Genomic DNA, 17,200 nt, shown 5'->3' with positions numbered 1-17,200 from the left:
TACCTAATGAAATATCCTTATGAGAAATAGTAATGAAAAAGCGAAGGAGCCTAATGAAATATCCTAATGAAAATTCTAAGAAATGGCAATGAAAAAGCAAAGGAGCCTAATGAAATATCCTAATGAAAAGTTTAAGAAATGGTAATGAAAGGGCCAAATACCTAATGAAATATCCTTATGAGAAATAGTAATGAAAAAGCGAAGGAGCTTAATGAAATATCCTAATGAAAATTCTAAGAAATGGTAATGAAAAAGCGAAGGAGCCTAATGAAATATCCTAATGAAAAGTTTAAGAAATGGTAATGAAAGGGCCAAATACCTAATGAAATATCCTTATGAGAAATAGTAATGAAAAAGCGAAGGAGCCTAATGAAATATCCTTATGAGAAATAGTAATGAAAAAGCGAAGGAGCCTAATGAAATATCCTAATGAAAATTCTAAGAAATGGCAATGAAAAAGCGAAGGAGCCTAATGAAATATCCTAATGAAAATTCTAAGAAATGGCAATGAAAAAGCGAAGGAGCCTAATGAAATATCCTAATGAAAAGTCTATGAAATGGCAATGAAAGGGCCAAAGAGCTTAATGAAATATCCTCATGATATCTCATTATTCTTGCCTATATCTTATGAAAGATTCCAGTGATAAATTGAATGAAATAGATGGGCAATCCTAATGAGATGCCTTTCATAAAACCTGTGGCAGTATACACATTGCCTCTTGGACAGTTGTCATAGATTAATCATAGATAGTGGTAGCCACTAGTGACCTTCCAGCTTTGCAACTCTCCCTCAAACGATGAAGGGGGCTCGCCTACGAGAAATTGACTTGCGGGTCGCACAAGCTAATGATGCACTTGCATCTATTCGGCTGGACATCGGGCACAAGTCTTTTATTTACCGAAAAAAGATCAACACCGAAGAAAGCAAAAAGGGAAAGACCCGGTCGTATGATCAAGTCAATGCCATTGACAGAAATCTGGCACATCACCTCCGAGTTTATGGTCAAGCCCGATGGGCCTTACAGCATCTAGCCGCATCGGAAGACATTTTATCCTGTTTCAAGGAAATCAAAAAGGCTGATACTCATCTCCTTCCGAATATATCTCACCCCAATAAACCTGGCTTTCGGAACAAAGATATCCCCTGGTTTTGGGGGTTCAATATACACGGTGATTCGGAGAATGATGTGCATATGGAAGAATGTAAGTCATTGCATTCATTAAATATTGTTGTTATTTATCTGCTATGAACTTCGGCAGTATATCGGGTAAACTATCTTCGGACCAAAGCGAGATATCACCGATGGCTGGAGGAATCGAAGTTGGTTCCGATGGAAATGAAGTGGACGATGCGGTATTTTACGAAGCGGGCAGTATATTGGGAAGGTCTGAGGGATCTAAGCGCCGATGGTAAGCGCTGCTATGCTTCCCGCCAAGCAGCCATGTGGCGAGGATTCCACGTGCAAGCCTTATTGGAATGTCAACTTTCCGGCGCTATTTAAAGTCATTGTTGTTATTTGTTTGTCGGCTTCTATAAGATCGATGAAGCACTGCATTCGATTCTCTTATCTCAACATGCTCTTTACCCCCCGCCAACTGAAGGCCATGGAACGAACCCGCCCCATGCAGATGTTAGTTTATATGATGAGCTCTCGTTGCCGAGCTGCGACCAAGGCCTGGAAGGAACGACCGAATATGTCTGACAATGAAAAGGAGATATGGCTCTCCCTGTTCAGGGGGGAGTTGGTAAGTCCGAGAGATCCTTGCACCGCTCAAGGTTAAATCAATAACAGGATTTCATTTGGAAGGCTCTTGGCTCGCATGCCATCGAGGAGTTCACGTATGACATCCCGATGTTCCTTCAGGCTTGTGTGAAGGAGTATGGCCCGCCTGATATTGACTGGGCAGTTGTTCAAACTGCGCCGGACTGTTTAGTCCCGGTCTACCTTGACAATTGGTGGGTTGAAAAGGATATTCAAGATCGGGTTGGAGGGGCATGTGATTGGAATGACTTGGAAACATTCGGCGTGGCCTTGCATGCGGATATGGTAAGTAAGCGGCTCATCCCCGATAGATGTTTATCACGTTGGTTGCAGCTCATCAAAAACTACCACACGGGCAGCGAGCTGCCCCTTCCATCGGCGACACTGGAGATTGAGCGTATGAAGAACCTTCGGGCTAGCATTGCCCGAGGGGGAAAGACTTTGGAAGCTGAATTGGACCGTGTCTACGACAGGCTCCACGACCTCAAGAATCGGCTTGAGAGTTCAACAAAGTCAATCCAGGTGATGGAGCATGAGTGGAGGGATGGCTGGTGTATCGCATATGCCGACAGGCTGTTAGCGGAGGATGCAGTTGACGATGATTCCGATGAGGGGCATACCGACGCAAAGTCCCTGTCGGTGGCCCCCCCCATGTCAGCCAAAACTCAGACCCCAAGAATTCCCGTGGCAGCAACATCCCGGCAAACCCACGCGTTGACATTACTTCGACAACATCTCGGCCTAAGAAACACGCTCCCCCAACAATTCCGCCGGCATCCACTGCCGATCGTACCTCACGCCCTATCGTGCAAATTCTCCAGCGAGCTGAAGGCTTTGACTTCAAACCTCTTCGTCATATCAAACTTTCTTCTTTGAAGCCAACGCAACTTCAGCCCCAAGGCCGACGAGAGTTGGACGGCCATCACCTGTCATCGTCGGGAGCGCCGGGAGAGTTTGAACGTATTTTGTCAGAATTTTAAATCATGCAATTTGTATCTAGCATTCAAGTGGTAGAAGGAAGCCACTACCTTGAATACGTAACATTGCCTTGACTCTATCCGGCTCGTCCAGAGACAACCATTTCTTAAACACCTCTTCAGACATCATGACCACGTGTGGAACACCCCCCAAACGTTCAGAGACCCTTTCTCTCATAAAGAAAGCAAGACAGTATCGGTCTGTGTCCGTCCTGGATACTCCGTGCCTTACCGCCTTCCCAAGAATTGACAGAACTGTTCCGGAGCCATACCAAAATCTAATCCCGATGCCAGGTAATTCCACCCGAAGGTCAGGGTTGACATGGGAGGATAGATTGACCAGAAGGTCATACATCCAATCTGCATTCTGACCATCCCGGTGCAGAGGTGTTTCTCTTTCACTAATTACCGACAGACCTGTGAAGGCAGTTCCCCAAACCTTCATGATCCGTTGCAAACAATCCTTATCCAGCGTCACTGATGATTGAGGACGGAGACATCGAAGCAGTGCTCCTCGGCCCCCATAATGCTGCTCCGGGTGAATGACACTCATAATGCCACCGATAATCGCTTGGAATTCAATTACCTGCCGAAGGAACTGTTCGCCGGCTCCATTGTCTTCCTTCAAAGACGCCGATGCCTGTAACGGACTTCCATCATGCTGGGTGCTGTTCAGAACCAAATAACCTGAGATTGACTTTGGACACTTACCCCGTGCCCTGCTTGATACCACAACGGGACGAGATTGACAATGCCCGGAGGGTACTTGCAAAAGCATATATTCCGATAATATCTCGGATTGCTCCTCCAGGTGCCATTGCTTTTGTCAGGTACCTGCAGCAACGGGTGAAGTATTTTCGCAGCGGCTCGGACCTGAGCCTGAATTACAATTAGTCAATTGGCAATGACAAGCTAATTGATTTTAATTACCTGTAATTCTTCCGACATAATCCCCGGAAGATACCATGCAAGGATATGCCCCATTCGGTCATTGACTCTTGTAGGGTTTCCCTCGACGACATCAATATGCTCCGGAAATGCGGGAGGGAACTTGGAAGCAATGGCTGTCTCCACAAGAATGCAAGTGCCTGGTATAGAAGAGTGAGTCTTTTTTTGCCCTCGACTGAGTCCATGGTAACACGTACCCGTCGGCTGCTTTCCAATGGCGCCGATATAATCGTCAATGTCCCAGTTGACCACGATTGGCGGGTTTGTCCAGGCTTCGGCGATTACGGCAATAGCTCGTTCACAGTGGGTAACGAGTCCCTGAGACAGTGACTCGGCGGGATAATCATTCGGAAAGTCAAACAATTTGTGCCGAAGACGACCGGCAAGGTAGGTGGAGATGTCGTCGGTGACTGCCTCCAATGCCGTCAACTGAGCCTCCATGTCGTCAAGAGTGGCGAGCTTTTAATGCAAAGGAATTGTCTTTTATACAGCATGCCTCATGCTATCCATGCATCCAGGGTGGCTGTCACATGTCCGGCTATTACCTATTACCCGAAACGAATTCAACCGATTAATGGGATTTCGGGCCGATATGGAAATATTAATTTATGGATTAGATGCTACCAACAGTATTTGCAACATGTACCCCATTTTGTGCCGGAGGCGATGTCATCGGACCAAATTACGTCATACCGCTCGTTTCGGCTGGACAGGGATTGCCAGGGTTAGGGTTATGGTTCTGCCGGATTCGGCATTTGTTACACCGAGCATTGGGCCCAACAATGCAATATAGCCTAATTAAATATTGGGCCCAACCTTGGCCGTTGGGAGTTTATCATGGGTCTCAGTTGGGCCCAATGCCATTGGGCCCAACAACGCAGTATAGCCTAATTAATAGCTTTGGAATATTGGGCCCAACCTTGGCTGTTGGGAGTTTATCATGGGTCTCAATTGGGCCCAATGGGCCCAATTCCTTTTGTGTATCCCTCATTGGGCCCAATTATGCTTCTCATAGTTTTGTTACCTTGGCCCCAACAATGCTGGCTTAACGTCTCACAGACATTGGGCCAAACTATGCCCAAATGGTGCCAACTATGATTGGGCCCATTGGGGTAGCCCTATGGTACATTGGACAATTGACCATGTGAACTACTATGGTCCCATTGGGTATCTACTGAATGCCCTGGAGCATGTATTTCATGTTGAGGTGACATGGTCCAAGGACCAGAACAGAGACCCTGATCAAAGAACGCAGCACCCTCGATGTAATTTCCGATAAGCGTAAAATGGTGGTGGGTTTGTGACGCTGCAGGGTGTGCACAACACGTTGGTAAAGGGAAGATTCCAGCATTTTAGCAACGTTTTAGATTAGATTTGGTCGTGGGAAACATACAATGCCTGCCAGTGCTTAGCGCTTATTATTCACCACAAGTCACGATGCATGCCCAGCTTTAGCGAAAGCACTGTCATTTTAGTGACTGGTTCCTATGCTCATGAAATACGCTTCCGGGAGGCCTGGAGTTGGATCTGATCGTGAACCATTGAGCGCACAAGCCAAGCAGGCGTGAGGTTTCAACTTTGTCGTGAAGTGATTTGCCGCATTCTCACATCTGGTAGTATTGCATGCAATGCAAGTGAATCGCCTCGCAATATCACCGGAGTGAGTTGATTAGCTTACCTGCACGAGAATCAGGGTAAAACTATTCAGAAACCCCCCTTTCTGGTAGAAACCCGGGTTTTCCGAGGGTGGTTTGAGAAACCCCTGGCATATGGTCAAATTGAGTTCTCGGTGACCAGTGATGGGGTCGTCGGCTGCGGCCAAAAATCTCATCCAACTTGATCGTCCCGAGTTACTCGCATGTTGTCTAACCTCGTTCCGCTTTCAACAATACCTCGGCTTTATGCACCTTCCTAGTTGTAATCCAAGCAGTGGTTGGATGATGCAGAGGAACGCTGTCTCAAATAAGGACTGGTCGAGGCTTGGGACTGCCAAATATGTCGTTCGACAAGACTTTGAGCTTTGAGTCTGACGCGTTTGCGCGATTCCCCCTTACTCCAAATCCACCAACTCAAGCCATGGACGTCTTGTTGCGTGGTGCTGGCTTTTCAAAATTTCAACACTCGAACTTCCCAAAGTCACATCGTCCTTGTGGATATGGACTGGGGAGATGAATGACATGGCACTCCCCAAGGCAGTCAATCTATTCGTTACTGCGAGTTGGTTTGATACCCATATGGGTATGACAGGGAACAATGGCCCAATCGGTGTTCACAAGGTTCGCCTTCCCTTTCTCACTTTTTGTCCCAGTCCTCAAATCACACCAGCAAGGTGTCTGGCGAACTGGCACTCCACAATGTCACCTTTACGTACCCATCACGTCCTACTATCCCTGGCCTCTCCAACGTCTCATCTTCCTCCCTGCAAACGAAATCACGTTCCGTTATCGGCTCGTCCGCTTCCGTCAAATCCACCGTCGCTCAGCTCATTAAGTGGGTTACATCACCATCGACGAGCACGACGTCCAGTTCCTCGATGACAAGCCCACGTTACAGGGGTGCTCGGTTCTGATACTTGGTATGGCTTTCCTTTTTTGTCGACTCTCTCTTTCTTTCTAACTCATTCCCTTTAAGACGAGGCAACTTCCGCGCTGGACGCTACCTCGTGCACTCCCGTATTTGAAGCCATCAAGTGGTGGCGTTAGGACAAGACCACCATTATTATCACACACGAATTATCCCAAATTATCCCCAACTTCGTGTACGTCCTCGGGGCGGGACAAGTGATTGAGCAGGGATACGACTTGGAGGTTGTTAATCGTAAAGAAGGGGGCATACTTCGGAGGTCTACGATGTAGGGTGGTAAGCTGTTCACAACGGAATGAGACGTTCCGTGAATACTTAATGTGATTGTGCATCATTAGCTCGATGTCGCCAACACCACTGGCAGACGTTTGAAAAGACTCCATCGTTAAGGGAATATGGGTAGATAGTCAAGCAGGCGGTGTAGAGAGGGACCGGAAAGGTGTGGAAGTGAATAGTATGTCTATCCTCCTTACTTTTGTCCTGAACTTCATGTATGTTTCCCTAGCGCTCTCCCTTTATCCGCCCTTACTCTGACCCAAGGCCCCTTTCCCCATAGACGTTCACACGTTTCTCGACAACGTCCACGTCACAGTGTTCCTCGACAACGTCCACGCGTTCCTCAACAACCTCAATGCCCCACCTGGGGCCTGTTGAATATCGAAAGCAATACTACCAACACTTACATCCCTCGGCATCCCCACATAATGACGTCCCAAATGCATTCAACGGACGTCGGTACATCACGTCGACTCTTTGCAAGGGGTATTGAAGGCGATAACGTGGTGAAGCGGCTGAAGATCTCCAAGGTAAGTGCGTGACTACTTGCATAACGACAAAAGCTAACGACTTACCTTGAAAATTAATAGTAAACCGATGATGGACTCAAGTTGTAGGCGGCTAGGGCGTAGTTGGTGACTTGACAGAAGCTGGGAATATCGCTGGATGCAACTAAAGTTCACTTACCGCGGCCTATTCTACATAGCCTTCGACGTCGACAACGAATATTTGCCGTGCGAATGGGGATGGATATCGTTGGTTGCAGAGAGTACTCCCCCCTTCCCTTCCTCTCGTCTTCCATTCCCCTCCTTCAACGGATGGAACCTCCAGTTTCTTCCCTTCCTCCCACTCTCCCACTCACTCAACACAAATAGATTCAGTGGATGGGACGTTACGCTCCTCGACTACCTCGATACAATGTGCATAAAAGGGCTACACGACGATTTCGGCGACGCCCTCGGGTTTGTGGGGAATCTTACTGTTCTTACGCTGTCCGCATGTCCTTTCCACTTTCTCTCTTGACCTCTCATTCCTTTTCACTTCTCCCCTTTCCCATCTTCCTTCGCTTCCTCTCACTTCTTATATTTCCCTGACCTCAGCTCACCCACTCCCGTCCCCAGTCAAGCTTCTGCAACTTCCTCGAAACCGTCATCCGCTACCTTGGCGGCCTCCTCTCAGCACACACACCTCTTCCTCCCCGATCCTCCGCTCAAAAGCTGATGATCTTGCTTGTGTTAGATACCTCTTTTGGGCTTGCCTTCGTTTGCTGATACGTGCGTGGGCTTGTTTTCACATATATCAGTCACTGTGTCACGTACCAAACGTAGTAGCCGGACATGACAATGACTCGTAATGAACGGGCCAGCCGGTCCCGGCCGGACTTTCCAAAACATCCCTTTACCAACGGACCAGCCGGATGCATACAAATGGCTTGCGGGCACGGCGTCTCTTGCCGCGGCAGCTACCTACGGCAGCCTTCTGGGTGTCCCGTCGGCATCACACCATAGTTCCCCAATCTTTACTAGAACAACTGTAATACTGTTACCTGCTTTGATGTTGTACTGTTTGCTTCTATCAGTAGTAGCTAATTGTAAACCTCCACCCTAAGCTACTTGCTCTACCACACAGCTGCTGGTCAGCAAAGCATGCTGTATATACCCCAACCTGCTCCAATGGTAAATTACCTGTGTCCATAATATTAATAAATGACATCTATTGAAATTGAATATGTCAACTCTGGTTAAGCATTTGATTGACTCCAATGGGGCGGTTATTTCAACTCCCATGGGGCATTTGATTCACTCTGGCAGAGAATTTTTAGCTGAGTATGTCAACCACCATGGGCATTTAAATTTGACTATTTTGACTCCATGAAGAATTTGATTGACTTGAGGGGTTATTATGTTTAATTGTAAATGCATTGCCAGAGTTGACATACTCAATTTCAAATGCCCTGGAGGAGTGAACCCAATGCCCCATGGGAGTCAACATATTTGATTTAAAATACCCTGTCAGAGTAAATAAAATGCCCTGGAGGAGTAAACTACATGCGCCGCGGGGGTCAACATATTTGACTCTAAATTTCATGACAGAGTGAATAAAATGCCCTGTCGGAGTGCCCTGTGAGAGAACATATTTAATTTTATATGCCCTGACAGCATGAATAAAATGCCCTGTCAGAGTGAATTAAATGGCCGCAGGGTCAACATATTTGATTTTAAATTCGCCGACGGGGTCAATAAAATGCCCCGTCGGAGTGAATAAACTGCCCCGCGGGAGTTAACATATTTAATTTTAAAAGCCCCGACGGCGTAAATAAAATGCTCCGTCGGGGTGAATTAAATCGCCGCGGGGTCAAAATATTTGATTTTAAATTCGCCGACGGGGTCAATAAAATGCTCCGTCGGAGTGAATAAACTGCCCTGCAGAAGTTAACATATTTAATTTTAAATGCCTCAATGGAGTGAATTAAATACCCCATGAAAGTCAATCAACTGTCTCCCACCCAATTCAAATTTTATATTCCCCATCGGAGTGTATTGAATGCTTTGCAGGAGTCAACATCTTTAATTTTACATGCCCCGCCGGAGTTGTGGGGGAAAAAAATGAGCTGTACTGTTATAGCTTCTCAATACATCTTTCCAGCATACTACAACTGTTGTAAAATAGGTTCAAGTTTACTTTGGAAAAGAATTTTGGCGCATGGTGGAGAAATGAGGTTGAATGCATGAAATATCTCACAACATGATATTGTTGACTTTTCTGTATACTTTGCTACCAAATCTCAACATCTGAGCCTTTCTTATACATGGTTAACATATGGCAGAATATATATCCCCTGCTCCAAAGCAGTTTTCTGATGGTTTGGGGGAGCTGGAGCTTGAAAGGGTGAAAATATGACTCTAAACATGAAACCACATTCTTTCTTATTTCCTTTCACTATCTAAATCTTGTTGAAATGCTCCCATACTTTCCCCAAATATAGCCTACATACTTTAGAATCAATTCAGATAGGTGGGGGAAGCAGTTGTGAGGGAAGAAAAAAAAATATAACTTGATGTATGCAAAATGGCATGTTGTGCAACTGGTTTGTATAAAGATTCATGCACCAAATAGCTCTTTCCGAGGTCTGTTCACAAAAACTTCTTCAATCACTGAGAAAACTATTCCAAATGATTCTATTCCTTTCTGGGATCCCCCCAATGTCTTTGTTTTGTTGGCGCGTTGCATCGCCAATGAGCGCGGCGCAGTGCGTAGTTTCAGATGGTGTGTGAATAATGCGCTCCTTCCATATTAGGTTGCCGCTGGCCCATATTTGGTAAGGCGGGCTGCCAGAGTTGTTCTACTTCTAAAAACTAAATGGTGCACACCTCAACTATCTGACCTCCAATTCAGTGGATCTTTCTTTTGTATTATGAGGATTTGTCATGGCTACTAGCAGGACCTTTCATCAATATTGTGCGTTGATTTCTTGACAATATATTTCTTGTTTCTGCAAATCACATATTCCAAGCCATTGCATGTTTCAGTTCACATGGATGGATGATCTGGGCACCAGCTTAAAAATGCTGTAGTGGATTGACTCCTCTATCTTGAATAAATGCTTCGCCAGAGCTGACATTGAATTTTGAATGCCCTGTCGGAGTCAATCAAATGCCCCGCGGGAGTCAACATTTTGAATTCTCAATTCCCTGTCAGTGTCAATCAAATGCTCTGCCACAGTCAATAAAGTGCTCTGCTAACTTGATGTATTCAAGATCATGCCACAGATGACCATATTGTGGAGGTCATGTTTTCAATTTCAAGGTCAAACACCCTGATGGGGCCATTGCCGACAGTGCCTTCAATCTCAACCTCAAACACCCCGACGGCAACATCCTCTGTGGTGCTTTCAATTTTAATGACAAACACCCCAACAGAGACATCCCCCGTGGCACCTTCAATTTCAATGTCAAACACCCCGACGGAGACATCCCCTGCGGCGCCTTCAATCTCAACCTCAAACACCCCGACGGCGACATCCTCCACAGTGCTTTCAATCTCAACCTCAAACACCCTGATGGTGACATCCCCCACAGCACCTTCAATTTCAATGTCAAACACCCCGACGGAGACATCCCCCATGGCACCTTCAATTTCAATGTCAAACACCCCGACGGTGACATCCCCCGCGGCGCCTTCAATCTCAACCTCAAACACCCCGACGGTGACATCCCCCGCGGCGCCTTCAATCTCAACCTCAAACACCCCGACGGCGACATCCTCCGCGGTGCTTTCAATCTCAACCTCAAACACCCCGACGGTGACATCCCCCGCGGCACCTTCAATTTCAATGTCAAACACCCCGACGGAAACATCCCCCGTGGCACCTTCAATCTGAATGTCAAACACCCTGACAGAGACATCCCCAACAGAACCATCAATTCCAGTTTGACACCCCAATGGAGCCACAAATGAGTAGACAAGGTGTGAGTAGCTAAATGAAAAGCTTTCATTTCTTAACTACAAGGTGAGTGTTTCCCTGTTGGGACAAAATTCAGTTTTTGGTTGATATGGAGACTATCTTGCAGGAGTTGGATGAGATAAAGATTAAGATACATTATGCTACAGATCTAGATGGATGTAAGTAAGGGGAGAGAGGCCCCAGTTAAATTTTTTTGTAGTTCCATCAGGATGGGCTGAGAGCCCGTCAGGACGTGGTCAGAGCCCGTCGGTTGAAAAAGTGGTTCCGCCGCGGGAGCGTAAACCCTGCCAGGGTCAGAAACCGGCCGCTTCGTTGCCAATGGAACAATGGCAATCAAACCGGCCGCCCCGGCTGACCCGTTCACTACGACTGATTGTCACGTCCGGCTGTTCCGTTGTTATTGGACCCATGTGACTGAACTAACTACTTGTTTTATCCTTTTTGTTTTTGTTTCATTTACTTTGTCCTCTGTTTCGCGTGATGGTCGAGGTATTCACCCATATATAGTGTCTGTGTCCGTTCTCATCGCGGATGAGACTAGGTTTACTCGACTTCTCCATTATCGTTCACCCACACTTTTGTTCCTTGTTCTCTATCCCCTTTCCTTGATTTCGAGTCGTTCAATCCACCCCAACATAGCGACGTGAGTTCCTTCCAGTCTTGCGTCGATCAATTCATCTTCTGCCCACCCCACTCTTTCATGTCCTTTGTCGTTTTGTGGAGGCGCTGATGATTTTTACCCACGTTGGTGTTGGGGTGGGTCGGGTCTTGCGTTGGGCAACGTAGCAGGACCTCGCGTTGGGTTATGTAGTCGGAACTCGCGTCTGGTTATGCAGTCGAACCTCGCATCGGGCTACAACCTGACCTATAATCAGTCCATACATCCTTTGGATGCAACTCTTGGGCTTCCTTGTGTTTCAGGCATTCTTTTGGTTCAATCCTGTTGGGTCCCCTGGATTTTGCTCGTGATCACGTAACCTTGTTATGATATACGGAAAGGCCTTACGCAAGGGGGTGGCGGAATGTGGAAAAGAGACCAACACTCGTTATTTTTTTTTCAGAGTCCTGCTTGACACCCCCCTACCCCTACCTTCCTAATCAAGCATGTTTTTCCCATGCTTATGTTTTCAGAAATTTTTTTCTACATAAAACGCGAAAACATTTGACAAATCTCACGGCGCACGCACCTGGCAGCCTGTTTTGCAACCTCGCGCTTTGCACATCACCACCCAACCACAGTTCTCTCTTCCTTTTCCCCTGCCGTGAGACTCGAGGGGTATTTTGTTGTATGGTTTTCTGGTTAAAAAAGCTGAGGACTTCTCTTTCTTTTGTGGGGGTCGCGTGTTGGCGGCCTTGTTCTCTCTGCATGTTTTCTAGTCTCGATGCATGTTCAAGTTACTCATCCCACCGGCACCAACATGCACATCTGTATTACACTCTGCACAATGAAGCTGTTGGCTGTAATTTGACTCTTATTTCAACCTCAATTAGCAATAGTACCCATGGTCTATGTTTTTGTTAAATTCATTACCGTGATTTCTTCACCACATGTTGGGGGGTTCAAAATTGCTTCTCGCTGTCTACTATGGCCAAGTAAGTATCTACAGCAGCTAGGACATCTACTAGAACGATCCAACGTCGCAACAGGCAGGTCACTGACCACTTCTGCCACCAAATTGATGGGTGTCACTTTTTTTTCGGCCTTCGGCTGAGCACCCCCCCCCCAACCCTTGGTTCGGGATCCACGTCCCGCTACCCCCTTGGCCTTACGGGTCGTTGAATGCGAAGACTCACTACCTGCTCTCGTGCCTTTGCTTGTTGGTTGCGTGATGCGCGGTTACCAAGTTGATTCTTGATCCACGCAAACATTTCATGTTCGTCTGAGGCATTTTGACTTCGGATTGAATTCGCTGGTTGTACCCATATCCATTTTGCTGACTTGAGTTTGTGGGTGATGTTTTTACTTTTCCCCACCTGTGTTACGTTGGTATTTGTTGGACCACCATCCAACATTCGATTCGTGATGCGCCCTTTTACCCCATCGCTGCTGATTCTCTTTTTCTTTCACCTTTCGAGTGGGTTTCGACCTGTTTTGGGAGTTGCTTATGGCTTTGCTTTTTACAGTCTTGCTGGTTGTTTTGACTTATTAATATGCAGAGGAGCCACACTGAGGTGGGGTGATCTCGGTCCATTCACCATGCTCGTTGAAGCGACGAGTTGCCAGTTAGAATACAAGTATCTTGCCAAACTGACGGGAGGGCGGAGTATTACGAAAAAGTGCGGTTCACATTCTCATTCCGCGTACCCTTAATTATGGACGCATGTACGTAGGTTGAGAGGATAATGGTTATAATTTATGCAGTCAATGCGACGGGTTGTTTGGTAGTAGGTGGTTCGATAATGGAACACCACTGGGTGGTACGCTTCCCTTATCCTTTCTAGCTTCATTAGGATCAAGCTGAACGCACGCTTGTTTTATCTCATGAACGACAGCCTTCAGGCGAGCCACTCCCTCCGCCTCCAGCACATTACAAGCTAACCCATCTGGAAGGAAGAGAATGTTGAGGAGTTTGCAAGGAGTTTGTTGTATGGGCCATAGTAATCATTCTCCCTGGGATTGGCAGGCCCCTTATCAAATACTGTCGAATTTACGTCACCCTGCGCTTGGTTTTTAATGTTTACCATGAAGGTTCAGAGTTACTGGTCCACACGGAGGACGTTCCTCTCAAGTGCCTTTCATCGCCGGTGCAAAGTTCTGGATGGCTTTATAACACTGAAATTACCCGGCCTTCTGGAAAACGCTCTGCAATATTAACTTTACAACTTCATACGAGTATGATCGAAACCACATCCTCCAGCTTCTCCATCAACGCAATCGCCAGACCTCCCTCTCGGGGGACGATGAGCCCTGCCAAGAACGCACCAAATAGCGTGCACATCAATAGTAACGTTCATGCAGTTAGGGCAGTCAAATGGGACCATCACTGATGGGCCAGCGGTGTGTGACAGGCGCCCATCAACAGCGGGCCAGCGGACTCGGCCGAGCTGTCAAGAATTCGGCCTTGGGAATGACTGGGCCGAGACTCTAAAATAGGCCATGCGACATGGGTGGGCCGCACGAACAGAGCCCCATAGAGGACGGATCGGCCCACTTTGCCTCTGGTGCCCATGGGTTGCGCCCAATTGCACAGATCCCATTGTTGCGCCCATCATTCTTTCAGGCAGTTAACCAGAGTGCTGCCTCATTAGTACCACTGTGGGGGACCACACAGGAGAAAGTTAAATAGATATATTATTAACCTGTTGTATGTGAAGTAAGTATTTAAATGTGTTGACAGCAGCCTCGTTGTTGCACCTACAGGCAACAACAGGTGAATTTTTCGCCATGGATGGGTGGCATGAAAAAAAGCCCCTCATACAATGGGTCAGCCCACTTTGGCAGAGGTTTATGGCACCCATGCACTGCGCCCATTGGTCTCATTGGCGAGTCCCAACCTGTGCAATTATTTTGCACTCCACGAGAGGCACAATTCTTTTGCGCTCCATGGGGGGCGCAATTATTTTGTGCTCTAGAGGTGCAATTATTTTGTGCTCCATGAGAGGTGCAATTATTTTGCGCTCCAGGGCACAATTACTTGCACTCTATGGGGGAGCAATTCTTTTGCGCTCTAGAGGTGCAATTATTTCAAGCTCCATGAGAGGCGCAATTCTTTTGCAGTCCAGGGCGCAATTATTTGTGCTCCAGGGTGCAATTACTTGCGCTCTATGGGGGCGCAATTATTTTGCGCTCTAGAGGTGCAATTATTTCAAGCTCCATGAGAGGCGCAATTCTTTTGTGCTCCACAGGGGGCGCAATTCTTTTGCACTCCAGGGCGCAATTATTTGTGCTCCACGGTGCAATTACTTGCGCTCTATGGGGGCGCAATTATTTTGCGCTCTAGAGGTGCAATTATTTCAAGCTCCATGAGAGGCGCAATTCTTTTGCGCTCCACAGGGGGCGCAATTCTTTTGCACTCCAGGGTGCAATTATTTGTGCTCCAGGGCGCAATTAGTTTGCGCTCTAGAGGTGCAATTATTTCAAGCTCCATGAGAGGTGCAATTCTTTTGTGCTCCATGGGGGGTGCAATTCTTTTGTACTCCAGGGCGCAATTATTTTTGCTCCAGGGCGCAATTACTTGCGCTCTATGGGGGCGCAATTATTTTGCACTCTAGAGGTGCAATTATTTCAAGCTCCATGAGAGGCGCAATTCTTTTGCGCTCCATGGGGGGCGCAATTCTTCTGCACTCCAGGGCGCAATTATTTGTGCTCCAGGGCGCAATTACTTGCGCTCTATGGGGGTGCAATTATTTTGCCCTCTAGAGGTGCAATTATTTCAAGCTCCATGAGAGGCACAATTCTTTTGTGCTCCAGGGCACAATTATTTGTGCTCCAGGGCACAATTACTTTTGCGCTCTAGAGGTGCAATTATTTCAAGCTCCATGAGAGACACAATTCTTTTGTGCTCCATGGGGGGTGCAATTCTTTTGCGCTCCAGGGTGCAATTATTTGTGCTCCAGAGCGCAATTATTCTGAGCTCTACAGGGGGTGCAATTATCTCAAGCTCCACAAGGGGTGAAATTATCTGTATTCCATGGGGGGGACAATTATTTTGAGTTCCATAAGGGATGCAATTCTTTTGCACTCCACAGGGGGCGCAATTCTTTTGCACTCCACAGGGGGCACAATTCTTTCAAGTGCCACTGTATGTACCTTGTGCTTTGATAGGGTTACAAATAGTCTGTGTCCAGCATTGTTTCAATGTCAGAGTGCGCCCAATGTGAAATGGGCACGAAATGTCATGTCAGAGTGCACCCAATGTGAATGCACATCAAATGTGTGCACTAAGTATGCATCTGCACCTGTTATTTTTCAGTGTGTATTTCCACCCATTATTCTTTTGCATGAAATGTTGAGTGCGCCCAATGTGAATGGGCATGTGAGTGGGCGCCAAGTCACTATATTCCCATGGCATTTATTTTGCACAAAAAATATGTGCCCCCCCAATTGTAGTAAATGCGTGGACCAAAGTAGTTTGTAGCTGCCCTGCTGAATGACATCATGTGCCCCACTGAAACAATTTTTTTGTGCCAAATGATGTTTGGACTTTGTCAAAATTTGGCCATGTCCGGTATATTTTCCAGCTCAGGGTGTGGGGGAAGAAGCTTGAATGTACAAATTTAGTATCATTAGAATTGTATAAATGTCCTCTATCGATCTATACCTATTAGAAAAGCACCAGTAGTTGTGTAAATATTTTATGGCAGCAAAAGACTTGAAAGATGTTGGAAGGGCCAAGCAAACAAAGGCAAACATTCCGATAATTCTACAAGTTCATGCTACAAAACATGGGGGAAGAATCTTGGATGCCCAAACAAGCTGGAATCATAATTTAGACGCAATTCAGCATCTACTGATACCATTTTTTAGAGCAACGGTTGTTTGTGGCCAACCGAATTCAATACTCAGCTGTTTTGTCTAGGCTGTCACACTCTCACAAGTGTGATTTTTCTGTCAAGCATGTTGCGTTGATTATTGTCCAGAGCTTTGCAGTGCTCTTCTTTGTTTCTTAAGGCTCAGCCAGAAGTTACAGAGAAAGATAACTATATATTGGATAAAAGTAGCTGTAGGTTACTGGCTGAGAGCCATCTTGCAAATCTATGGAATCCATCCCGAAAATTCATGAAATCCATCCACCATTCCAGGAATTCCATCTTCAATTCCTGTAGATTAAACCAGGAAGTGTACTTCTGGAGCCCAGAGCCCAGCCTATATCCTGTACCATCCAAGAGAGTGAAATATGGGGCATTTGGGAGGCACCAATGTGATTTGGGAGTGACCTGGAGGGTGGGGGAGAATGGGAAGGCAGTAAAAAATGCGAAATATGAGAGAGCATGGGGAGTATCATCACCTACCCATGTCTGGACACCTTAGAAAGTCAGGATAGGACCATAAAATGTTTTGGAAATGGGAGGAGAATGGGATGGCAGAGAAAAATGCGAAATAGGAGAGAGCATGAGAGGTATCATCACCTACCCATGTCTGGACACCTTAGAAAGTCAGAATAGAACACATTGAGCGCACTCTGATGGGCACATTCTGATGGGCGCACTCTGATGGGCGCACTCTGATGGGCGCACTCTGACATTGG

The 17,200-nt window shown here is 46.6% G+C and overlaps 5 protein-coding genes across 5 annotated transcripts; 2 read left to right on the top strand and 3 right to left on the bottom strand.

The window, feature by feature from the left end:
• Positions 1-797: 797 nt before the first annotated feature.
• Positions 798-2,743, top strand: LACBIDRAFT_333145 (uncharacterized protein; the record flags this gene model as incomplete). Its single annotated transcript, XM_001887752.1, has 6 exons — positions 798-1,203; positions 1,261-1,460; positions 1,549-1,746; positions 1,794-2,048; positions 2,097-2,416; positions 2,455-2,743. 6 exons carry the CDS (start codon positions 798-800, stop codon positions 2,741-2,743), a joined length of 1,668 nt encoding a protein of 555 aa, XP_001887787.1.
• Positions 2,744-2,759: 16 nt separating this feature from the next.
• LACBIDRAFT_310759 (uncharacterized protein) lies at positions 2,760-4,129 on the bottom strand (the record flags this gene model as incomplete). Its single annotated transcript, XM_001887681.1, has 4 exons — positions 2,760-3,401; positions 3,452-3,619; positions 3,671-3,828; positions 3,886-4,129. 4 exons carry the CDS (start codon positions 4,127-4,129, stop codon positions 2,760-2,762), a joined length of 1,212 nt encoding a protein of 403 aa, XP_001887716.1.
• Positions 4,130-5,856: 1,727 nt separating this feature from the next.
• Positions 5,857-6,257, top strand: LACBIDRAFT_310758 (uncharacterized protein; the record flags this gene model as incomplete). Its single annotated transcript, XM_001887751.1, has 2 exons — positions 5,857-5,964; positions 6,018-6,257. 2 exons carry the CDS (start codon positions 5,857-5,859, stop codon positions 6,255-6,257), a joined length of 348 nt encoding a protein of 115 aa, XP_001887786.1.
• A 163-nt stretch (positions 6,258-6,420) lies between these two features.
• LACBIDRAFT_333143 (uncharacterized protein) lies at positions 6,421-7,886 on the bottom strand (the record flags this gene model as incomplete). The annotated part of the gene is made up of 7 exons (XM_001887680.1): positions 6,421-6,532; positions 6,801-6,918; positions 6,955-7,062; positions 7,235-7,245; positions 7,410-7,480; positions 7,736-7,814; positions 7,867-7,886. 7 exons carry the CDS (start codon positions 7,884-7,886, stop codon positions 6,421-6,423), a joined length of 519 nt encoding a protein of 172 aa, XP_001887715.1.
• Positions 7,887-10,335: 2,449 nt separating this feature from the next.
• LACBIDRAFT_254540 (uncharacterized protein) lies at positions 10,336-10,905 on the bottom strand (the record flags this gene model as incomplete). The annotated part of the gene is made up of 1 exon (XM_001887679.1): positions 10,336-10,905. One exon carries the CDS (start codon positions 10,903-10,905, stop codon positions 10,336-10,338), a length of 570 nt encoding a protein of 189 aa, XP_001887714.1.
• Positions 10,906-17,200: the final 6,295 nt, after the last annotated feature.

Source organism: Laccaria bicolor, genomic scaffold (assembly GCF_000143565.1).
Source record: "Laccaria bicolor S238N-H82 LACBIscaffold_47 genomic scaffold, whole genome shotgun sequence".
NCBI classification, from domain to species: Eukaryota; Fungi; Basidiomycota; class Agaricomycetes; order Agaricales; family Hydnangiaceae; genus Laccaria; species Laccaria bicolor.
The sequence above is the reverse complement of the archived record's forward strand: the minus strand, read 5'-3'. Positions and strand labels throughout refer to the sequence as shown.